Source organism: Molossus molossus, unplaced genomic scaffold, assembly GCF_014108415.1.
Source record: "Molossus molossus isolate mMolMol1 unplaced genomic scaffold, mMolMol1.p scaffold_m16_p_11, whole genome shotgun sequence".
NCBI lineage: Eukaryota > Metazoa > Chordata > Mammalia > Chiroptera > Molossidae > Molossus > Molossus molossus.
The window spans coordinates 80,765,998-80,787,788 of NW_023425346.1; the positions used below are offsets into that span (position 1 = coordinate 80,765,998).

General features: G+C 52.3%; 1 protein-coding gene across 3 annotated transcripts in view; it reads left to right on the forward strand.

The window, feature by feature from the left end:
- The window catches only part of NRP2 (neuropilin 2), a 109,024-nt gene that overhangs the window by 53,766 nt on the left and 33,467 nt on the right, over window positions 1-21,791 (forward strand). For all 3 annotated transcript variants that reach the window (XM_036254302.1, XM_036254304.1, XM_036254303.1), the window contains exons 8-12: window positions 2,937-3,081; window positions 5,287-5,636; window positions 7,414-7,558; window positions 11,802-11,918; window positions 14,726-14,866. In XM_036254302.1, coding sequence (XP_036110195.1) covers window positions 2,937-3,081; window positions 5,287-5,636; window positions 7,414-7,558; window positions 11,802-11,918; window positions 14,726-14,866 — 898 coding nt within the window. The remainder of the gene's footprint in view (window positions 1-2,936; window positions 3,082-5,286; window positions 5,637-7,413; window positions 7,559-11,801; window positions 11,919-14,725; window positions 14,867-21,791) is intronic.

Sequence of the window (21,791 nt, forward strand, 5' to 3'; positions counted from 1 at the left end):
GGTTCCTAGCTCGGTGGTGTTTGGATTGTTGTTTTTTCCCTCACTGTGCCGCACTCAGGGTGAAAGGTGTGTAAACAGTTTAATAAAATAAGATGGTGTTCCTTCAGCAAAGGGTCCAAACTGCAGAGGGCAGGTATGAGCAAACAGGAAGCCGGGAAGGGCCCGGGCTCGGAACCGCGAATGGTCACTTGAGGCCACGCTGCAGGAGCCTCACTGGGTTACAGGCTGGGAGAAGTGGAGCAGAAGGGGAGGGCAGAGTGAAGCTGGGTTTGAGCAGCCAGGTTGATGGCCTAGGGCACGTAACCCGTGTGTGTGCCTCCCTTCTGACCAGTGCCACTGGAGGCAGAGACCGGGGGTGCTCCTTCGAAGCCTGTGACCACGCGCATCCATGGGAAAACCAGCCCTGTCTCTGGATATGTACACACGCACCTGTACTTACATGCAGCCACACTCCTGTCCACGCCAGCCTCCCAAAAGCAGTCCAGAGACATAGTCCTTTCCCTGCTGAGGTAGAAAGAAAGGTCCCTTGGTATTATCTGCCAAGACTGAGAAATGAAGGGGTCAGATAAGGTAAAACTGGACATTAAAGACACATACGATGTGCTGCGTTTCTAAGCGGACCAGCATGGGGTGTGTGTGTGGATTGCAGCTGTGTTCAAGTTCGAATCCACTCAACATTCCCATTAGGCGCTCACACGGCCAGTCAGGCTTCCTCCCCTCCACCTCCGTAGCATCTCCCAGTGGAGGCCACACACAGTCACTGTCATCGTCCTCAACGAGCTGGCCAGTGGTGGCCCCCTGCTCACAGCACCCGCCAAAATAAGCCAAATGCTGCACTTGCTTCTTGCCGAAACAACACAAAAAACAGCCTCTGCCGCCTGCTGGCTTCTGGGAGAACTGATTAATCTTCCCTGGATGGGTCCAGGTCTTCTGTGCCTTTCCTCAGACGATGGAGTACTCCGTGAGCACCCAGGAAGCCAGGGAGTGGGCTTCCCTGGCCCTGTTCCCTCCTCCCAGCCGTCCTCTGAGACTGAGAGCCCGTCTCCCAGGTCCCCTCCGGCAGCCCGGTTCTCCCCTCCTTCCATGTGCTTCCTTGGCCCTTCTTCCCTACTTTGTCTCTTCCCAGTCACTATGCATACAGCAGCCGGGTTGAACCTGGGCAGACGAGCGGTCAAGCAGTCCTGCCTTATGCTCCCTGCGGTCAGCAAGGCGGCCGAGGGGGAAACCGGCCGCCTCAGGACCAGGATTTGGTGGGCTTAGCACGCAGAATGGGAAGTGCAAACAGATTATGATGGGCTGATGCAAACCTATTTCTTCCTCTCCTTTCCTCTGTGTGTCGTTAGCAAGCCACTTCTCATTTGGTTACAAAAGGTGTGATGTCTCTTAACCCTTCATCCTCACCATCAGTGATGGGCTGTGTATTTAATGACTCTACCTTTGGACCTTAGGAAGCTGGGATTATGGTGGGTTCGAGGTTGCCAAATGGCAGAGCTCCCTGTCACACCTGGGAAAGCAAGGACCACATTGTCCATGGGCTCCCGGCTTCCATGCTGCCTGTGCTGTTTCCCAGAGCATTCGAAGTTGGGACCACAAACACCAGGAACAGCAGCTCTGCCTCTGTCCAGTCCATGCTTGGAGACCTTCCGGCTCCATGACTCCCAGCCACCAGCATAAACACTCAGATGTGTTCAAAGAGATGAGAGTCCACCTAGGAAACCACAGCCTAAACACGGTGAGGGCTTTGGACCCAGACAGACACCCCTGAGCCTCACTTTCCTCATCAACAATGTGGGAACAGTAATCCTTAACCTCCAGGTTGTTGTGGACATCATTGCCTTTATAGTGTCTGGCTCGAAGGTATTCATATTCAGATCCACCTGTTTCCCAGCCCTGTCAGTGGCCAAACACCTGGCACATTCCAGGCACCGTGAGCTGAAGCACCTACCCCCGCCCACGCTGTTGCAGAGTTGGGTATGAGTAGATTTACAGTCACGTGGTTGCTATAGTGTGACAGCCACAGTTTAAAAGTGATGGTTGGTTAGTTGGTCTTTCCCTTCACCCTCATCCAGGAAACGAAGAGTAACTTTCATACTTGCTCCAGCTACATTTTTTTATGGAGAGCACACACAAATTAAAGCATAAGGTCCATATGGCAGTTATTGATTCGGGCCATCTGGTAAGCTAGGACTTGCTCCCACCATGTTGGATTAGAAGCTGTTCCGAAAGCCTTTCCTCCCATAAGAGATGCATTGGTCAGATGGGGACAGGGATGGATTTCATTATAGGGCGGGGACTGCAGGGAGAGGAAGCCAGAGCAGGACTCCAAGGGGACCGTCTGCAACCCTGACCCTACAACAAAGACCAGAGAGAACCAAGAACATGTTGATTGACACAGGGGCACTAGGGGTAGACGGTGCCCCCCCCCACCCGATCATGGAGCAAGGAGGCCTCTACCTAACTAACAAAACAAGTGTGAAGCATTTTATAATTATTAAATACCCTGCAGATATTACTGTATGCCTGCAACATGAGGAAGGGGAGAGTCAAGGTCAAGCTGGTGAGTGAGGTTCGCTAGCCCTAAAGATGACATCTGCTCTGTTTTTAAAGGATAGTCTACTTTATCCCCCTCTCTCCGCTTCTGAAGTGTTTTTCTTTTCAAGGCGCCTTCCTCTGCTTGCTCTCAGCCCAGGGGCAAAATTTTCTTTGCCTCCAAAAGTTTTTGTGAAGACCACTTATTGTTTTCAAGTCAGAGCTCTGAGAAATTAAATTTTTTTTTCATGGTGCTTCTAAAAAAGCCCCAAACAACAAACCCACTGATTATTTTTAAGCTTGAGGGAAATAAAATTCAACAGAACTTTCCCACCCCCTTCAAAGGCTGCGCCGTGGCCACACTGCAAGTGGGGGTTTCATCGACGTGGCTTCGGTCTCCCGTGCAGGTGTTCCAGGCCAACAGCGACGCGACGGAGGTGGTGTTGAACAAGCTGCACGCGCCCCTGCTGACGAGGTTCATCAGGCTCCGCCCTCAGACCTGGCACTCGGGCATTGCCCTGCGGCTGGAGCTGTTCGGCTGCCGGGTCACAGGTGAGGTGGGACTCCGGTGAGGTTGGGAGCTGACCGCGTCCTGGGCTCTGCTCCTTCAGACCCCTGCGAACAGCATGGTTACACCAGGTGACCTTTCCGAAGGATTGGCTCAGGGACTCAACTCTTAGCAGAATTCCTTCATTCATTCATCATTCATTCATTCATCTGTTCATTCATTCAGTATATGTTTATTACACATCTACTGTTTCTACTAGATAACATTTATTGAATGCTTACGCACAGGTTCCATTTTAAGCATTTAGGTGTTATCGTTAATAATCTTACTAAAGACACTACGAGGTAGGTGTTATTATTCTCTCCATTTTACAAATGAGGAAACCAAGACTTGGAGACTTGGGTCTGCCCACCACTAAGTGGTAGAACCAGGGTTTGAAACTAGGCAGTTTGATTTCAGAGCCTGGCTCTCAGATAGCACTTTCTGCTACCTCAGCTGGGGACCAAGATCAAAGCCATTGTAGGGGACTCCCAGTCTTGGAGGTCAGGGAGGAGGAGGACATCCTTGAGGAGGTGGTGACTGAGCTCAGGGCAGAGGGCACACAGCCCTTACCTGGTAAAGACTGGAGGGACAGTCCACCAGGGAGTGGTCACAGCTTGCTCAATGGCACAGGGGCAAGACTAGGGGGTGGGCATGGAATTTGAGCTGAGACCCCAGGGGTGCAATGTGGAGAACAGGTGGGAAGGGGCCGAGGTGGGGCTGGGACAGCAGCCGAGGCTGGTGCACTGCCGTGCAGGTTGGACCAGCCCCAGCCTTTCATGAACACTCTGAACCCTTCATCTTGTAGACTAAACCCAGAGCAAGAAAGTTGTTTCCTTGGCTTGGAGGGGTCTTCAGTGTCCAAGCAGCCCATCCTGCCCCCTAGTCACTCCAGCTCTGAGGGGGAGTATTCCGTGGTGAGACCCTGTTTTAGGCTTCTCATTAAAATACCTCGCATTTACAGGGTCTCTACATTCGTCACATGCCTTCATTGCACGCCATCTTATCTACTGTCTCTAACAACCCTGTGAGGTGAGGGGGGCAGAAAGCCAAGACTCACCGAGGATAAACAGCTTGCCCAAAGTCACCCAACGAGGAGGCGGCAGAGCCAGGAACTGAACCCACATTTTCTCAGTACAAAGTCTCTGCTCTTGTCACCTTTGCGCAAAGACTCGGCTTCTACCTTATGGGAGTGGTTCATCCTAACCCCACTTAGGGGGCTGTTTTCTGTCCCTTTCCCATTGCCATTCCAGGTCAGCACAGGCTAACCAGCAAGGACTCAGTTAAAACTCGTTTACTGGGAAACTGAAAAGAGACACCAGTGGATTTGAAGAATTGGGATCACCTGCAGGATCTGTGATTCCGTTTACAAGTATCTAATGCGCAGTGATGGTAGGGTAGACCCTGCCTGCTCCACTTACTCATTTGCTCCGAAAATAGTTACTGAAGGCCTGCTGTGTGCCAGGCCCCACGCTGGGAGCTGGGGCCAGAGAAGGGAGCAAAGCAGATGGGGTGTCTGACAGCATGGAACTCTCTGGCTAGTGGGCAGGGCAGATGATTAGCAAAGACAAGGACTGGGTCATTGTAAACGAAGGTGTGTCTGGAGAAAGAGAGCAGGGTGCTCCGAGCAAGAGTGACTGAAGGGACCTCGGTGACTGTTGATTGAAAGTTTGGGGACAGTCTTTCTGAGGGTGTGACACCTAAGCTTGGGGGATGAGTAGAGGCCAGTCTGGTGGCCACAGGGGGAAGAGCATTCGGGCAGCAGGGGCAGCACATGGGAAGGGCAGGAGAGATCTGACCCCAGGAAGCGTCCATGCAGCTGGAAAAGCAGTCACCCAGGAGACAGTGCTCAGCTGAGCTCCCGCCCCAGAAGGGTCGCGGGCACTGGTGTCACCAACAAGGCTGAGTCCTCGGATAACAGTGTCAGGTGCTCAGGCATGTCAGGCACTGGGCTGTGCACTTTTATATAGCAGCTAACGGAATCCTCGCAAGAACCCCCCACAGGTAAGTCCTACTCCTAGTCCTCCTTTAGACCTGGGGAAACTGAGGCACAGAGCAATTCAATCACTTGTCCAAGATCATACAGCTAGTAAGTGGCAGAGCAAAACGAACCCAGGCAGCCTGGCTCCCAATCTCGCTCTCAACCACAACGTGACTCCACCCGTCAGTATGGTGGCAGCCCTAACCTCCGCTGTCCTCCCCGTCCACAGACGCCCCCTGCTCCAACATGCTGGGCATGCTCTCGGGCCTCATCACCGACGCGCAGATCTCCGCCTCCTCCACCCGTGAGTACCTCTGGAGCCCCAGTGCCGCTCGCCTGGTCAGCAGCCGCTCGGGCTGGTTCCCCCGGATCCCCCAGGCCCAGCCGGGTGAGGAGTGGCTCCAGGTGGACCTGGGAGTACCCAAGACCGTGAAAGGCGTCATCGTCCAGGGGGCCCGAGGAGGAGACAGCATCACTGCGGTGGAAGCCAGGGCATTTGTGCGCAAGCTCAAAATCGCGTACAGCCTGAGTGGCAAGGACTGGGAATACATCCAGGACCCCAGGACCCAGCAGCCGAAGGTAGGCCATTCCCGGAGGACTCTGTCACCTTAAGTCGAGGGTGCTGGTTTCCCATCTAGACAGACATCATCAAACCCCTATAATCCAATATAATACATATTAATTAAGAGATTACTTTGTGGCAGGCACTGTGCTAAATGCCTTATTTTAATCCTTACAACATTCAGTATTTTTAGAAGGTAGACCTTTTGTCACTCCCATTTTCGAGATGGCCAACTGAGGCCTGATGCCCAGGGGCACGCCCTGTGCCTGTGGTAGGTCCATGGTTCAAACCCGTAGCCTGACTGCGAAGCCCAAATCCTTCCTGTGAAGTCCGATGCCCTTTGTACTAGCTCAGATACAGTTTCCTTCGAATTGGCCAGACATCCAACGGAGATGTGGTTTTTGGAGGCTAAACTAGAGAAATGAGGGATTTACTTCCAAAAACAACTGTGTTTTTCTGAGTGTTGCTGCCGTCCTTTGTAGTTTCCTGGTCTTGACTCTTAGATCTTTCCCGCCTCGCACACGGAGGCTGGGGAGGGGCAAGACGTGGAGTCCGGTGTACACACCCCTCCTGCCCTCGGAGCTCAGAGGAGGGAGGGTCAGCCTTCCACGGGGCCATCTCTCCTCCAGGTCAGTTTCTGGGTGAGCCAGGCTTTCCCCTCCTCCTCTGTAAGTTACCCCTCCTTTTCCTCAAAGAGGAGGGCCCCTAGTCAGGAAAGGGGTATCACATGTCTCTGCTGAGCCCCTTTACTAACCAAATGTTTTCATTCTCAGTGCAGAGGCAAGGGTTGGGTTGGAGGTTTTGCGATGCTGATGTAAACTCCCAGCTTGCAATTCCTGACGCTGGAAAGGCTCCGGGCTTGGTAACCGGAACCTTCAGTGGTTGGAGCAGGAGTTGGACCAGAGGCCTCCCCAGGGAGAGCTGACTCTGGCTCTTCTTCGCCTCCTTGTGGGGGCCTGGGAAAGGAGATGATCTGAGCCAGGGTCAGAGCCCGCCCTCCCCGTGACAGCACCCCCTTTTGGAACGGTGGACCCAGGGCATTTTGCAGAGAGAGGTGGTCCTGGCACATTCCTGAGGCTAACCAGCCACAGCCCCTGGCTGTCCTCACATCAGCAGCTCCCAGGTGTGCTTTGGGGTGGGTCCCCCACCCAGCTTCAGCCAGGGCAACCCCACTGTCATCAATTGTACGTAGTGGGGCTCCAGGCGAGTTTTCTTCGGGCAGAATTGCCTCCACTAAGCAAAGGTTTGGGGAACACAGTCTATTGATGTGCGACCAGAAGGCGTTGTTGTCACCCTAGAGAAGAGGATGGTCCCTTTCCCTTCAGCCTGTCAGTGAACGTGGACCTATCAGTCAACGGGGACTGTCTAAATGTAGACTTTGAAGCATTAGAAAAAGAACTAGGTTAGAACTTCTTCTAGTAAACCGAGAACTCCAGAACTAGCCGGCAGCCTAACCTCCCTTCTCTGCTGTCTGAGGAAGTCCACGTGAGACTCATCTGGAGCCTAATTCCTTTCTGAGCACTTAGTACCAGCCCCAGGATATAACACAGCACCGGGCAGTCGCCAGAGACCTGCTCCCTATTTAACAAGTTCTGGGCTGCTAACCACCTTCCAAATGAATGCAAACCTTGGTCTGAGATGAGCTCCCAGAGATTGGGGTGTCCCGCAACCATGAATCAGCTGTGACGCTGCTTTCTGTTGGATGTGGAGGGTGGGAAGGGCAAGGGGGCAGAAGGGGTTTGTGGAGGGAGGGGTCCTTCATAAGAAGGGCTGAGCAGCCTCTGGTCCCTACAGCTGTTTGAAGGGAATATGCACTACGACACCCCTGACATCCGAAGGTTCGACCCTGTCCCTGCGCAGTACGTGCGAGTGTACCCCGAGAGGTGGTCGCCAGCAGGAATTGGGATGCGGCTGGAGGTACTTGGCTGTGACTGGACAGGTAAGGCCCTGCTTCTCAGGGTGCCCTGGGTGGAGGTCAGACCATGACGTGGATGGGGTCAGAGAGGGGACACTCATCTCCAGGTGAAGCCCTATCAGCTTAAAACCCTACAGCCCCTGTCCACCCTAGGCCCTACCATGTTCCCCTGCCTCAGACCACGGGCACTGCAGCCTCTGGTCTTAGGACAAGTTCTCAGGGGAGGTGCTTTTTTAAAGGATTGTTTCAGCTCTCCAGCTCGAGTCTCTCAAAAACAAACCATAGTGCTGCTATGAACATAGGGGTGCATATATTCTTTCTGATGGGTGTTTCAGGCTTCTTAGAATATATTCCTAGAAGTGGGATCACTGGGTCAAATGGCAGTTCTATTTTTAATTTTTTGAGGTAGCACCATATTGTTTTCCATAGTGGCTGCACCAGTCTGCATTCCCACCAGCAGTGTACTAGAGTCCCCTTTTCTCCACACCCTCGCCAGCACTTGTTGTTTGATTTGTTGTTGATGGCAACCATTCTGACAGGTGTGAGGTGATACCTCACAGTCATTTTAATTTGCATCTCTCTGATGATTAGTGATGTTGCTGATGAACAAAATAGATCCAGAGGCATGGAAGTAGGGAACAGACTGACAGACCTCAGAGGGAAGGGGGGCAGAGTGATAAACCAAAGAACTGATATGCATATATGCATAACCAATGGACACAGACTGCAGTGGGGTGAAGGTGGGGGGGTGGAGCAGGGAGGAGGGTAACTGTAACAAAAAAAAAAACAACAGTAATAAACATTTTTTGTAATGCACAAATGTAAAAACAAACAAACAAAAATCATAACCACACACCACCCACCCAAATTCAATTAGATCCTGACTGTTCAGGCCAGGGAGCTGTGGCTGTTGATTTAGGGAAGGAAAAAAACCCTCATGATAATAAAGTAATCGGTTTAGGTCTGAATCTGGCCTCCAGATGTGGCTCAGAGACTCCGTTTTCATTTCGCAGCCACATCTGTAAAAGGCATTCATTTGCTCGGGAGGGACCCTACCGCTGGGGACTGCTTCCCAGTGTGTGGCAGGAGATTGCTCCTTTCTGCCCCGCCAGGCGCCCGGTCCAAGGAGCGCCTCTGATCCTCCTGAGCATGCCCACCCTTTGCTGGAAGCGCCCTGCTCTGCGTCAGGCCCCACCTTTCTTCTGGGCGCCTGCCCTCCTCCCTGCGCGGAGCTGGCGCTGTCCCCCGGAGCTCGCCCGCTCCCTGCAACGGAGTCCGGGCAGCCAGGAGCCCTCGAGCCCCTGCCAGAGGGCGGGCGGCGGGCCTTCCTGCCCCTCTCCACCGGGCCCAGGCAGCTCCGTTTTCCTGGCTGCGCTGTACCTGTCCCCAGCTCCCCGCAGGGCAGCGAGAAGGGTTAAGGTGGCTCTCTGGCACCCTGGGCTGGCTTCCATGGCGCGAGGAGGCCCATCAAGGCGCGCAGGGCCGTGCCCAAGTTAGCCTCGCCCCAGTGAGCACGTTTAGTGGGGAGACCCTTGACTCCCACTGGGCAGGACTAAGGCCACCTTTCCAGGCCGCCTGCTGAAGGTGCCTCACCTGTCCGCTTGAGGTGCGGAGAACTGTCCCTCCTACAGTGACACAGGCTGATGGCATTTACGGCCTCCTCGGAATTCAGTGTAGAGATTCAGGGGACCCGGGAGCTTCTAGGCCAGTGGCTTTCAAGTAAATTTAAAATAAATGTATAACATGACCCACTTGACTGACAAGCACACGTGCGGGCACGTGCACACACAGAAGCACACGTGTGTGCGTCACAAAGTGCCTGGACTCTGGCCACAGGTTGCCGTGTACGAGCCCTGCCTTGGCCGGTCACTGGCGGCACAGCCTCAGACACGTGTCTTAGCCTCGCCACATCTCTGTTATCTTAGCCGAGAAATGGGGGTGACGATGGCATAGCTACACCCCTAGAGTTGTTATGGGGATTCTTTGAATTGATGGGAAGCGATGCTCAGACTGCTGCCTGGCGCCCGGTAAACCTGCTGGGATAAGCAAACACGAGGGGACAGGTCCCCCACGCAGTGCTCATCTCCACCACGTGCGCGCACTTTGAAACCTTATAGTTGCTATTTTTAAAACGCTGGTCATGACCCATTAAATTGATTCCGCAACCTACTAATGAGTGTGACATACAGTTCGAAAAAAATCACAAATCTAAGCCAGCGCCTCTTTCACAGACACAGAAACTGAGTCCCCGAGAGAGGAAGTGACTTACCGAGGTGGCCCGGCTGGCCGGGGCTTCCTCGCCGTCCCTCGGCGCGGCCCCTCTGCGCCCTGCCTCTCCCAGCCTGCCCTGCCCTGTGACCGGCCGGACAGTGCAGATGGCCTTTTCCACGGATTGCCCCCACCCCAACCTGGCCCAAATTACCCTGTGATGGTCAGCAACAGGTTTCTCATTTCAAAGTCCTGCCTGACCATTCCACAGAAGATCCAAGTTGAGGCTTGTTACCCTCTGCCCAGCCTCCCTCCCTTTGAAGTCTCGGACATCTGGTTTCAATTGCAGTTTAACGGGCAGTTACCTCGGGGTGCCCAGTACAAACACAGTGGACACAGGGGCCGGCTGCTGTTTCCTGACTGTCAGTCACATGCCCTGCCCCCTCGTGGCCTTGTCAGTCCCAGTGCCCCTGGGTTTAACATCATCGCCACCACCCAGCTTACCCAATCTGCTACCTAACGTTTCCAGAAACGGCTCTCCTCGGGCGTGGGACTTTCTTGCTCTTCACGTGTCTGTCCGTTTCAGCGACTCATCCTTGAGTCACTTCTTCATTCCTACCCCGGAAGGATCCCAGGAGAAATAATGGGCTGGTCCGCGTTGCAGCAGCTAAATAATTTGACAGGGTTGCTTCACCTGTTAGTTGGTTTGCGTTTCAAATGATTACTTCTTGCCTTGCTGCCCAGAGTTTGCTTTACGATTGAGTTTGAAATTCGGTGACACAGTGACAGATTTGAACTTACAAATTAGGACGCTTCGAGGTTATTTGCTGTTTACCGTGAGCAAGAGGCAGCCATGGCTCAGGGAGGGCTGAGCGGTTGTGTGCGTAGTATTTAATGGCAGAAAGATGGGAAGTCGACCGTGAAGAAGCTATTCAGCATATTTAGCAAGTTCCTTCAGCTCCTGGCTTTATTAAATGGTATCCTGAAGGGGGCCTGACGAGATGCCTAAGCACACACAGTAGTGCCAGGGAACACACACAGAAATGGGAGGAACGACGCCCAGGCTGCTGTGGGGAGGCTCTTGGGGAGCAGCTCTGGGACGCAGACCCCACCCCGTGGCGCATGGCCCTGAGCACCAGTTACCAGAGCTCCTTTTCGCCCCACCAAGGGCCTGACTCACCGTTTCATTCATTTCATCATGGTTGCTGAATGAATGACTGGCCCAAGCAAAGAAACGCGTGAATGGACGGATGGATGAATCACCTAGGTCAGAACCAGGTTTGGCCGGCCTGGTTTGATTGCATTCTACTTATAATATTTTGAATCAGTTGCCAACATTGATAAGTCTGGAGGTTTTCCATGGGGACTTTTGGATTCATGTGGGGGGGACATTTTTTTGTGTGTGCGCAAGATCTGGCCACACTTGACCACCTTCCCACCCCCCACCCCTTGGGGCTTCAGGCTGCTGGAGCCAGTCCTGGTGGCCCCCTGTCAATCAGGCAAGCAAGATCCCCTCCCACCTTCTGTCCCACACTTTACTCTCCCCGACCCCCTGTCATCCACCGTCCCTCACAGAAGCTGTGTGCGTTTAGGAAGCATTTGAATCTGCCACACCTTTACCTGAAGGCCCAGCCCCAAATTATTTGCACCGGAGTCTGAATCCCTTTGAATCCATAGTCCTTTCTATTCACTTTTGTGCAAACATGAAGAAACAGTGTCTGGGGTCATACCTTCCAAGCGTCTGGCTTTGCTTGTGGCTTTGGTGATCGTGCCTCCTGTGTTTTTGACGGGCATCTCCATGGCCTTTGTGCCATAGAGCACCGGTTGTATCTGGCCTGTTTCCGGCTGTTTGTGCAGCATGGGTCCATTTCCATTCAGCTGGGACGATGCTCCTGTCATTGATAGCACACAGAGGTGACCTGGGGTGGGGGTGGGGGAGTTGTCCATCTTCGTAGCCCCCAGTCAGGGAGGAACCTGGTTTGGGGCACCCTCCCCCTGCTGCATTTCCATGCAGGCCGCTGCATGCAGCATTCACGTCCCTTCCTTTGCCTTGACGCAGACGCGAAGCCCACTGTAGAGACACTGGGACCCACTGCAAGGAGCGAAGAGACCACCACCCCATATCCCATCGACGAGGAGCCCACAGAGTGCGGAGAGAACTGCAGCTTTGAAGATGGTGAGGATCGGGAGCAAAGTTGTGTCTCACCCAGGGTGACACAGGTGCTGGCCAGTGGGGTGGAGGCTACCCTGTGCCTGGGGCAGGGACCTGGGGGTCCCCTGGGTCAGAGGTCAGGGAGGCACGAGCACTCAGGGGCTTGGGGCAGTGTCTATTTACAACCAATCTAGAAGCGTTCGTTATTGAAACAACCTGTTCAGCCCTGTGGGCACAAACCCACTGGTCATCACTGAGATCAGGGTCCATTGAGAGAGGACTCTTCCTCCGAGCAGTCCTCTTCTCTAGCCCTCCCTTTGCATCTTTGGAATCCACCGCTGTGATCCTTGCTCCTGCTACCCATGTCTTCACGATGCAGTGCAGTCGGGAAAAGCCAACGTGACATGGCTCATGGAGCGCAATAGTCGGGTTAACTCAGCTGTGAGCCGCTCTGTAACTGTGTTCCCCTGTGTCTTTCCCCACCACTGACTGAGCACGTGCAGCGGTTAGGACTCCAGAGGCGAGTGCGGGTCAGGACAAAGGCGGACACGTGAAACGGCACCTCCGCGGCCTTCAGGGCGCAGGGCCCCCCCATCACGAGGGAAACCTGTTCTGCTCTCCTTCCGTCTCCCAAACATACCCACGTTCCATAAAGACAATTGGCAGAGCCCAAAAGTGTGTCACATTTTAAATCATACCACTAAGGTCCCGGGGATAAGGACATAACGAGCAAACCACAAATTTTGGAACACGTGGCATATTGGGCTAGAATTGAATGCTTGACGGCCTCGATGTACAGCAAATTACTGGCCATTATTAAACGTTCATTCAGCAAAATGAGGGAGTGGTGAAGAGGCCTGGGAAGTGATGGAGTCAGAGGCAGCGCCGACTCCGGAGGTAGGTGGCGGAGTCTGGACGCTCGGCGGGATGCGCCCATGCGGTGGCCGACCCAGAAACGGCTGGGAGACGGGAGGGAGGCCAAAAAGAAATGCTGAAGTGTTGCAACTGAAAAATGATAATTTAATGCATATGCTTTTAGGAATGTGCTTTTGTGTACTGTGTGGGAGGAGGGACACTGTTGGTCAGGGTTAGTTGAATACAGAATTCTGACATTTTAATGAACTTGTTTTTGTTTTATGAAGAGGAGAAAGAAACTTGGAGAATCTTCCAAGGCATGTTTAAGATAGTTTGAGGGCCAAAGTGGAACGCATAGGGAGTCAATGTATGGTCTCGGATTAGCAGAGTTGGCTTGGTGGAGGGCGGGAGGCGGGGCTTCTATCCAAATGGCAGCCCAAAGGAAAATTTAAGGGTTCTGCTGCAAACGTTCAGAAGTTTAATGTAATTTTCCCGTTTGTAGTGGTTTGTTTCCTTTGAGGTTTCTTTGGTGGTTCCTCCCTTCGCTTTTTTTGCAAACGATCTCTTTGTGGAATTTGGTCCCTGCAATACAGTATGCATGTAAACATTAGAGAGGAATTACGGTATATTGAATTACTCCATATTTTTGAACGGAAAAATAGAAATTCAGAAATTGTCGGGAGAACGGGATGGTGAGGGCTCAGAGCTGACTTTTCCAAGCCACAGGTTGATGCTTCTGTAATAAGTTCCATGTGTTTCTTCTCGAGTCAAGTTGCCTTTGGCCAGCGCTGGGCAAACACTGAATAGCCCCTCTTGGGAAGGAGAGGCAGACACAGGCTCCGTGGCACTCTGCCTCCGAGGTCAGCGTGCCCGTCCCGCAGAGGTGAGCCCTCCTCACCTCCACGGGGTGCGCAACTTGTTTCTAGCGGTCTGTTGTTCACTTTAGACTTCCTAACCCACATTCGGGGCCTTCCCCGCGGAAACTCCTCCCTGGGAACCCTGAGAAGGGAAGTGAGAAGGCAAAGACCCCGCTTCCTCTCCGCGGCCAGCGTTGGCCAACCCTTTCCCGCTGTCTCCGCAGCCCCTGCTGGCCAGCGTCCGGATTTAGGTTCCATTTCCTGTCTTCCCCACCCCCACCCCACTTAATCACACATTTGGCACCAGCTCATACTGGATTTTCAGAGCTGAGTGGAACCTCCGTCTCCCAGCTTAGGCAGGTGAACCCCCGACAAGCCGCTGGGTGGTCACTGCTTAGATTTCCATGAGAATGCACTCTGCTGACCTCAGATCCGGGCCTTCGGGTCCTCAGCGCCATGTGGCAGTACTTTTCCCCCTGGTCAGCGCTGGCTGGGAGGCCGGCTGGTGCGGCTGGGCTGGTCCCTCACTTTGCCCTCACATGTCATCTGGCAGTGCCTCCCCTGGGGATGTTGCAGTGGCCTGGTCTTCTTGAATAAGAGACCTACCGCAAGGAGGTGAAGGGCAGCAGACAAGCCTTCCTTGTTTCCGAGGCCACTTTCTCCTCCGAGGCCCGCACCTCCCAGGCGGTCCGGCCTCTCTGGATGCTAATGGGTTGCTCCATCACTTCTGAGAGCCAGGTTGGCAGGAGCCAGCCTTGCACTGAGGCACTGGGGACACATTCTTCTCTGCTTTTAGGGAGCAGCGATTTGCACATTTGTCTGCTCTCCGAGGTGGACAGAAGGGGCTGATTAGAGCCTGAAGCCATTTGGTGGCCTCATTTATAATTGTTTACTATGGGAACCACTGGCAGGCTTGGCTTTCACGCCTGGGAAGGATGAGACCAAAGGCTGACCTGAAAGCCGATGATCGCCAAGATGAGTTAAATGAACAAGCAAAAGGGAGCCACTTTTTTCTCTGCACTACACTCAGGCCTTGCCAGACATTTAAATAGCACCACTGTGGCTGTTCTCTGAATCCATTTTATTTGCCTTCCTTTGGGTTATTTCCCCCCCTTTTAGATAAAGATTTGCAGCTCCCTTCAGGATTCAACTGCAACTTTGATTTCCCCGAGGAGCCCTGTGGTTGGATGTATGACCATGCCAAGTGGCTCAGAAGCACCTGGACCAGCAGCACCAGCCCCAATGACCGGACGTTTCCAGGTAAGCCAGCTGCGAATTAAGAGACGAAAGAGTTCATGTTAACTAGCCTTCGCCACGTTTTTCCGCTCAGACTCCGACATCGCTTCCCACCACAGAGCAATCCTCTGCTCTTTGCCCACAAACCACCGGAGTCTTTGCTCACCACGTCACCCCACAGAACAGCGGCTTGGTGGTTCCTGCCCTCTCCTGTGATTACAGGACAGCCTGGAAGTGGGGAGGGAGGGAGAGAGGCCAAGATAAAAGAAGGAGAAGAAAGAAAGAGTAATTGGGAGGTCCTAGGAGATGGAATGAGTCAATGTCCCCTTGTTCCCCAGCCAGTGCTCACTGCCAGCATCACAGAGCCTCTTGTCAACTTCAAACTGGTTGTTGTGCCCCAAATGACCCATTAGGACACCACGGGCCTCCAGTCTGACTTACCTTCTCGTAGGACATCATTGCTTCTGTAGCAGACCAAGTCGGGGGCCGGAAATCTGCCACAACCAAGGGTGTCTAGCAGAGCTGCCTGGCACCTGTCCTCTCAAAGTGAGAGTTCAGAAACCTCTCCAGCACCGCGACAGAGAGGGGTTGCCCTTGGCCCTTCTAAGTAGGTAGAAGCAAGTCATCTACTGTCTTCACTGCCCCGCATGCTGGTCCAGTGATGTTCTGGTAAATGTTTAACAGCCAGCTCTTCGAGGGTTCAAGTACAAGGGTTCAAGTACCCTGCTTTGTAATGTTCACCCCTTTCAGTGATGTCCACCCTCCTGCTGTGGTCGAAGGCAGCCTACCAGCTGTCCCTGGAGGTGGAGTGCAGCTCACAGTCCTGTTCAGGTGTTTCCCATCAGACAGATGCAGCACACACAAACAACTTCGAGCATAGGTACCAGTAAACTCTATTAAAATAATTAGGAAGTGTTGACTTTTGAGAATTTATTGCCTTTAGTCTGTAATATAATTTATTTAATTGTAACTTTGTATAATTTAATTTTTAATAGTGCTTGCATTTAACAACTGGCTGGCAAAATTCCAGATAATTGAACAATGGGCTCTCACAAATATCGGCTCCAGCACACCAAGCGTTAACTTTCAGTTTTCCGACACCCCTGGCCTGGACCTTAGGGTCCCCGTGGGCATTCGAGAGGAAAGGAGTTAGTGCTAGAAATCAGCAGATTAAATGTTGCCTCGCTAGAGACTAAAAGGGGAAAGGGCCCACCCCTTCTGCACTGTTCCCCAGAGCTTCTCGGCTGCCCCTCACCCCGAGAACCGGCCTTGCCCCTGGCCCCAGGGGGTGCAGTGGGGCAGAAGCTGGGAGCGTCCCGGCCACCAGCCTCTCCGCACAGCCTGCACTTGCTTTCCCAGAGGGTCACAGTGTCTGCTCTAGAGAAAAACATTTTCATATTTCAAGTGTTTATCTCTTCAGCATTCAAGTGCTTGGAGAGATTAATATCTGAAGATCACCGCAGCCTCGGGCAACAGGAGAGCACTTACCCCGTCCCGGCCTTAATCACCCTCCCTTCTCTCGTTCACCACAATGATGTTTAATTAATATAATGAACCTCCTGCACGTTGGGAAAAAAATACTTATTTTTATAACCCAGCCTGGATTTTTCATGGATTTCCTCTCCTTTGAGACTTGGCCCAATTAATTGTTCTCCCAACCCTCACGTTTTATCTGAAAGATTTGTAGGGTATGTGTCTGTGTGTATGCACAGTGTTTACATGTGTGTATTTGTGGGTTACATGTGTAGGTATGTGTTTCTTTCTCAAGGTGTTTGGGGTTTTTGTGTGTGTGTATGGGCCTATGCTATGTGTTTTTATGTGTGGATGTGGACGTATTTCTGAATATGCATGTGCTTGTGTGCGTGTGTCTGTAGATTTGTGCTTGAGTGTGCTTGTGGCTCAGACTCACGGGTGTGCCCAGAAGAGGGAAGCTTGGCAGAGGCAGCTTGAAGAAGGATGCACGGGACACAGCATGGCGACCTTGACTGGCTCTTATTCAGGCGCATCTCCAGGTTCTTTCTAATAATCCAGCCTCTTCCCTTGCACTCTTCTGAGCAGATTTTCTCTAAGAATGTCTGACAGACCAGCCCAGTCCAGGCTACAGGGCCACCAATTAGCAAGTGACACTCCTGGAGGAGCTTAAGCTTCTCTCCATTTGACCCTCGCCTTGGCCTCTGCTCCTCTGCGTGTTCCCTGTGCCTCCCTCGTCCGCCCCGGCCTCACCTGAGTGCCCCGCTGCTGACCCTGGCACCTGGGGGGGAAGTCCAGCCCCTGTCCTCATGCGCGTGATTCACTGCAGCCTGCGGTTGGTAGGACTCCTCAGAGCACGCTCGCTAAGCAGGCAGAATTCCAGCCGCTGGCTGGCTGGCTGGGGACGGAAGGCTATTAGAGCCGTCAGGAATACTAGATCTAATGGTTGTTCCCCTAAGATACTGAGAAAGAAAATAATTATTCCCCCTCCAGAGGAATCCCTGAAGTCTGGAAACGTGGCACCTGTAACTTGCCTCCAGAAAACAAAACCATAACATTGTCTTCAGGGCCCTTCCTTCTACCCTCTGATGATTCACAAAATGATTTGCTGTGTTTCCCATGCTCCTTGTCCTTACAAAGCTGGATACGAGGCTTTAAGGAGGAGAGGAGAGAAAGCCCTTCTGTTCAGGGTGGTCCTTTCTTCTTCAAAAAAACGGGGCCCTGAGGGGAGCCGCTGGGAGAAAGGAAGCAGCTGTGCTTGGTTAGGGGCCGGGCAGATGCTAATGGGATCAGAGGGGCCAGCCCGGCCCAGTCAAACCCCAAAGGCCTGTGTCACCCGCACGGCACCGTATCCGAGAGGAGCCCACCCTACTCCTCCAGAGAAGTGTGCTGTGTGTTCCACCCCTTTATTAGATCCGTAAACAAAAGTAATTCCATTTAAGAAGGCAGCGTCTCCACCAAGCAGGGAGAGAGAAGGAAAGAGTCATGTTGAAATAGCATAGACAGGCCATTTGGTTAAAAGTGTCTGTGGAAACGACTTACATTCCTCAGATATTTTCTGATTTAGTTCTTTTCTCATGTTTTGTTTTTTTTTCTTGTTTTTTTTTTTCCCCCCCTCCCCTTGCCTTTTAAGTAAGCAATTAGTTCTGTTCCTTTGGCTAGTGGTCGTGGTTGCTCAAGGCTTACAAGACACCCACTGGTTTCATTCCACTGTTTTTGTTTTTCAAGATAGTCTTTCAAGCCTCTCAGAATGTCTTTTTTTAGCTCTTTGCTTGTGCTCAGAAGCCTGGAGTGTGTCCACACCCGCCCCTGGGGAGCCTGTTCCCAATCCAGTGACCCCTGGTGGTTGCGGAAGAGCCCGGCCCACCTTCTCTCTGCCTTCCCTGTGGCTGGCGGGAGTGGGGGGGAGATCAGGTGAGGTCTTCAAAGAGCAAGGCAGACCGTCCTTGAAGTGCCCTCTTGTCAATGCGGGCAGCCGCTAGCTACGTGGCTATTTTAATTTTAATTAATTGAAATGACCTACAGCTCATGTTTGGGTCCTTCCTCACATCAGCCACGTTTCAGGAGCTCGCCGCTTTGCTGTGTGGGACAGTGCGGGTACGGGACATGCTCACTGTCCCGTTCTCGGGGGGCACGGCTCCAGCACCGTGGGAGCGGCCTCTGGGACCCTCACGGCTGCCCTTGGTTTGGTGTAAAGCGAGAAGCAAGTGATCAGGGGGAGGTGCCCTCTGTACCAGCCCTTGATGGGAGGGCCCCGTGCTGGTATTTTGGTCACTGTTTTATTTTTACCTCAGTGTACAACCATAGTAAAGTAAGCAAGTAGCATAGCATTGGATAGGAACTATTTCTTTCCATCAAAAAAGCATCCTAGTAAACACTAAGTAATACCAGTAATAGTAATCACAATCATTTTTGTTGTCGTCGTTGTCAGGAATGAGACAAGAAGGCTAGAGATACAGGTACTTTGCCAGGTCGGCTTCAGAATCCTCAGGCGGTGTGGTCTCCCTAAATGTGTGCTCTCGGGTACCTTTGTTGACCTCATGAAGGGTGATCACAGTATGACCTCAGTTCAGTAAGTTCAAATCATGGGAGTGATACAAAGACAGGCAAAGCCTACTTGGAATAGTGTGCCATTATGAAAGGGCAGAACCTTGTGTTCATATGTTTATTGGATTGAGGGAACAGAACCTTTACTCTGGTTTCAAAAACAATCTCAAGTGGGAGTTTGCCCTGGCCGGTTTGGCTCAGTGGATTTGATTCCTGGTCAAGGGCATGTACTTCAGTTGCAGGTTTGATCCCTGGCCCTGATCGGGATCGTGCAAGAGGCAACCAGTGGATGTGTCTCTCTCACATCGATGTTTCTCTCTCTCTTTCTCTCTTCCACCCTCCCTCCCTTCCAGTCTATCTAAAAAGCAATGGAAAAATGTCATCAGGTGAGGATTAAAAAGAAAAAAAAAGAATACAGTGTTCTGCAGTATTTGAATTTTACAGATGGTGGCTATCGCACCAAATGTACATGGTAAGCACGGATGCAGGTTGGGCCGTTGCATAGCTCCATCACGATGGAGGACCAAACCTGTGGCGCACACACACGAGAGGATTAAGAGTGGGTCAGAGTGGTGGGTAGACAGTTGCAGAGAAATCAAAGGAAATAACTGGTAAGTGAACTTGCTTGTGACGGGCTTGATTTTTGTCAGAAAGCTGCTGATGACTCTGTGAATTAAAAAGCAACTCTCTGCACTCAGAAGACCTTCTCCATAGATAAGATCAATGGCAGCAGACACCTGTTGGCATTGGCTTGAACTGCCTTGGAAGGGAGGTTTCTGTGGCTTGGCTGGGGCTCCGCAGCCACTGCAGGTACTGAGAAAGGAACTTCTCAGACTTAGATCATGATAGATAATTAAAGACTGGAAAAACAAAGTACAGAGGTCCTTCATTAAGGAAAGTAGAAACACTTCTCTGACTTTGTAGAAAAGACAGCAGTAGGGAAGAGAAGCAATTATTCCTTTTTTTTTTTTTTGAAAGTCATGATTGCTTGTGTTCCCCAGCAGTGCGTGGACTGATAATAAAGGGGCAGAATGATAACAAGACCGCCTCCATTGCAAAACCTTCATGAAAGCTGACATGCGAAAACCAAGCCTCAGGTAGACTCCTGCAGACAGCAGGCCTGGAACCTCCAATTGGCCACAGAATGGTCAGCTGTAAATCTTGAGAACGTCCTGCTGAGTTCATCCAAAGTCAGTGTTTCCTTTCACTGGTTATTCATTTGAGGACCTTAGCACGACAGACTGACCTTGGGAGGCCTGCTGAGGGCTGACTCATGTTTTAAGTATGACTCACACAAAACTCCATCTCCTGTCTCACTGAAAGTCCCTTCAGATAGTTGCTCTAGGAGGAGGCAAGATGCGAGCCAGGAGACACACGCACTGGACAGATGGTGTGTTTGGCTTTGTGATAGCCAGGAGGATCAGACTGGTGTTTATGTCAGGGTTTGGTAAGGCGGGGACACGGTGGTTCCATGGCTGTTGGTCTAGACACTGTCACGTGTTCAAAATGCACTTATGCAGCTGAAGCCAGATGTGGCCGTAAATCGCCAGGTGACATACCAGCAGACCCTGTTGGGAGATGGCAGCAGGTTAAAACGCCTGCACGACCCTGTCCTCTGCACTTCCTCCTGCCCTTTTGAACTCCTGTTGTTCATTCCCATGGGATTGGTTTCCCTGTATCGTGGGCAACAACGGATATTTTGAGTCAGGGACCCTCGCAAAGTGCCTCCCAAGCATGCCAGGTCTGGGAGGAGAGGGATTGTATCTCTGGGACATTATTTCTTCATTCTCTTTCAACAATGACATACTTCCTTCCCATTGTCTTTGTGTTGGAAGCTGTCCACTGCCCTCAGGTACAAGAATACGAAGACCGCCTCCAGCAAGCAGGGCTGGTTCATAGCTAGTCGACTGTCTTGTTCAGGCAACCTCCTGTCCATTCAAAGGACTTTTTTTTTTATCCTCACCCGAGGACACTTTTTCATTCTTTGTTCAGATAGAGCAGGAGGGAGAGAGAGAGAGAGAAACATCGATGTGAAAGGGACACATCGAGTGGCTGCCACCCGCACGACCAACCAGGGCCAGGGACAAACTGCAACCGAGGTACATGCCCTTAGCGGGAACCGAACCCGGGTCTCTCCGGACCGCAGGCCGACGCTCTAACCGCTGAGCCAAACCAGCCAGGGCTCAAAGGACTCTTTCTTAAAGTCAAGTCAATCATTAGAGTAGCCCACCCATGCTCCACCGACCCTCCGCTCTGTCAAGTGATCGCCAGCCCGTTGTGCTTAGAAACGCCTCTGGGTTTGGCAGTAAGGCCGTAAACCGGGGTGCTCCAGAGACGCAGACCTCGCTTGTGCCCGTGCCTCATGACAGCACGTAAATAGGTGCCCTGGCATTTAGCTTGGAGAAGGGTTGGTGGAGGCCCACCGCTGACGAAAGGCCTGGAAAGTGGACATTTAAAGGAGCAAGGTTGTGTTTCCTGAGGAAGTGAAGACCAAGGGTCTCAGTTCTTCACGAGTGACAATGTTTCCAAGTCAGAGGACAGAGATTGGCCGTGCCCCATCAGGGGTAGAAGGAGGACATGGGTCTCAATGACAGCAGGAAAACTTAAAACTGAATTTAGGAAGTTCCTGACAGGGCGTGACCCAGGGCACATGTCCCCACGTGGCCAATTGGGAAATTGACAACAAGGAGGGGACAGCTGTTCTGGGTGTTTCGGCTCCGGTCCTCTGGGCAGCAGGGCTGGCCTGCTCTAGCCCATCCCTGGGTCCCACTCTCGTTCCGGGACCATGTATTCTTTCTTCTAGCACAGATTCACGCACAGACATGTGGTGATAGTGCACCATGCACCACTGAGGGCTGCCTGGTCCTGGGATTAGGATGATGGATCTGGGAACCATCTTATTCCTGAAAACATCTTTACTGTCCTCAGGCCA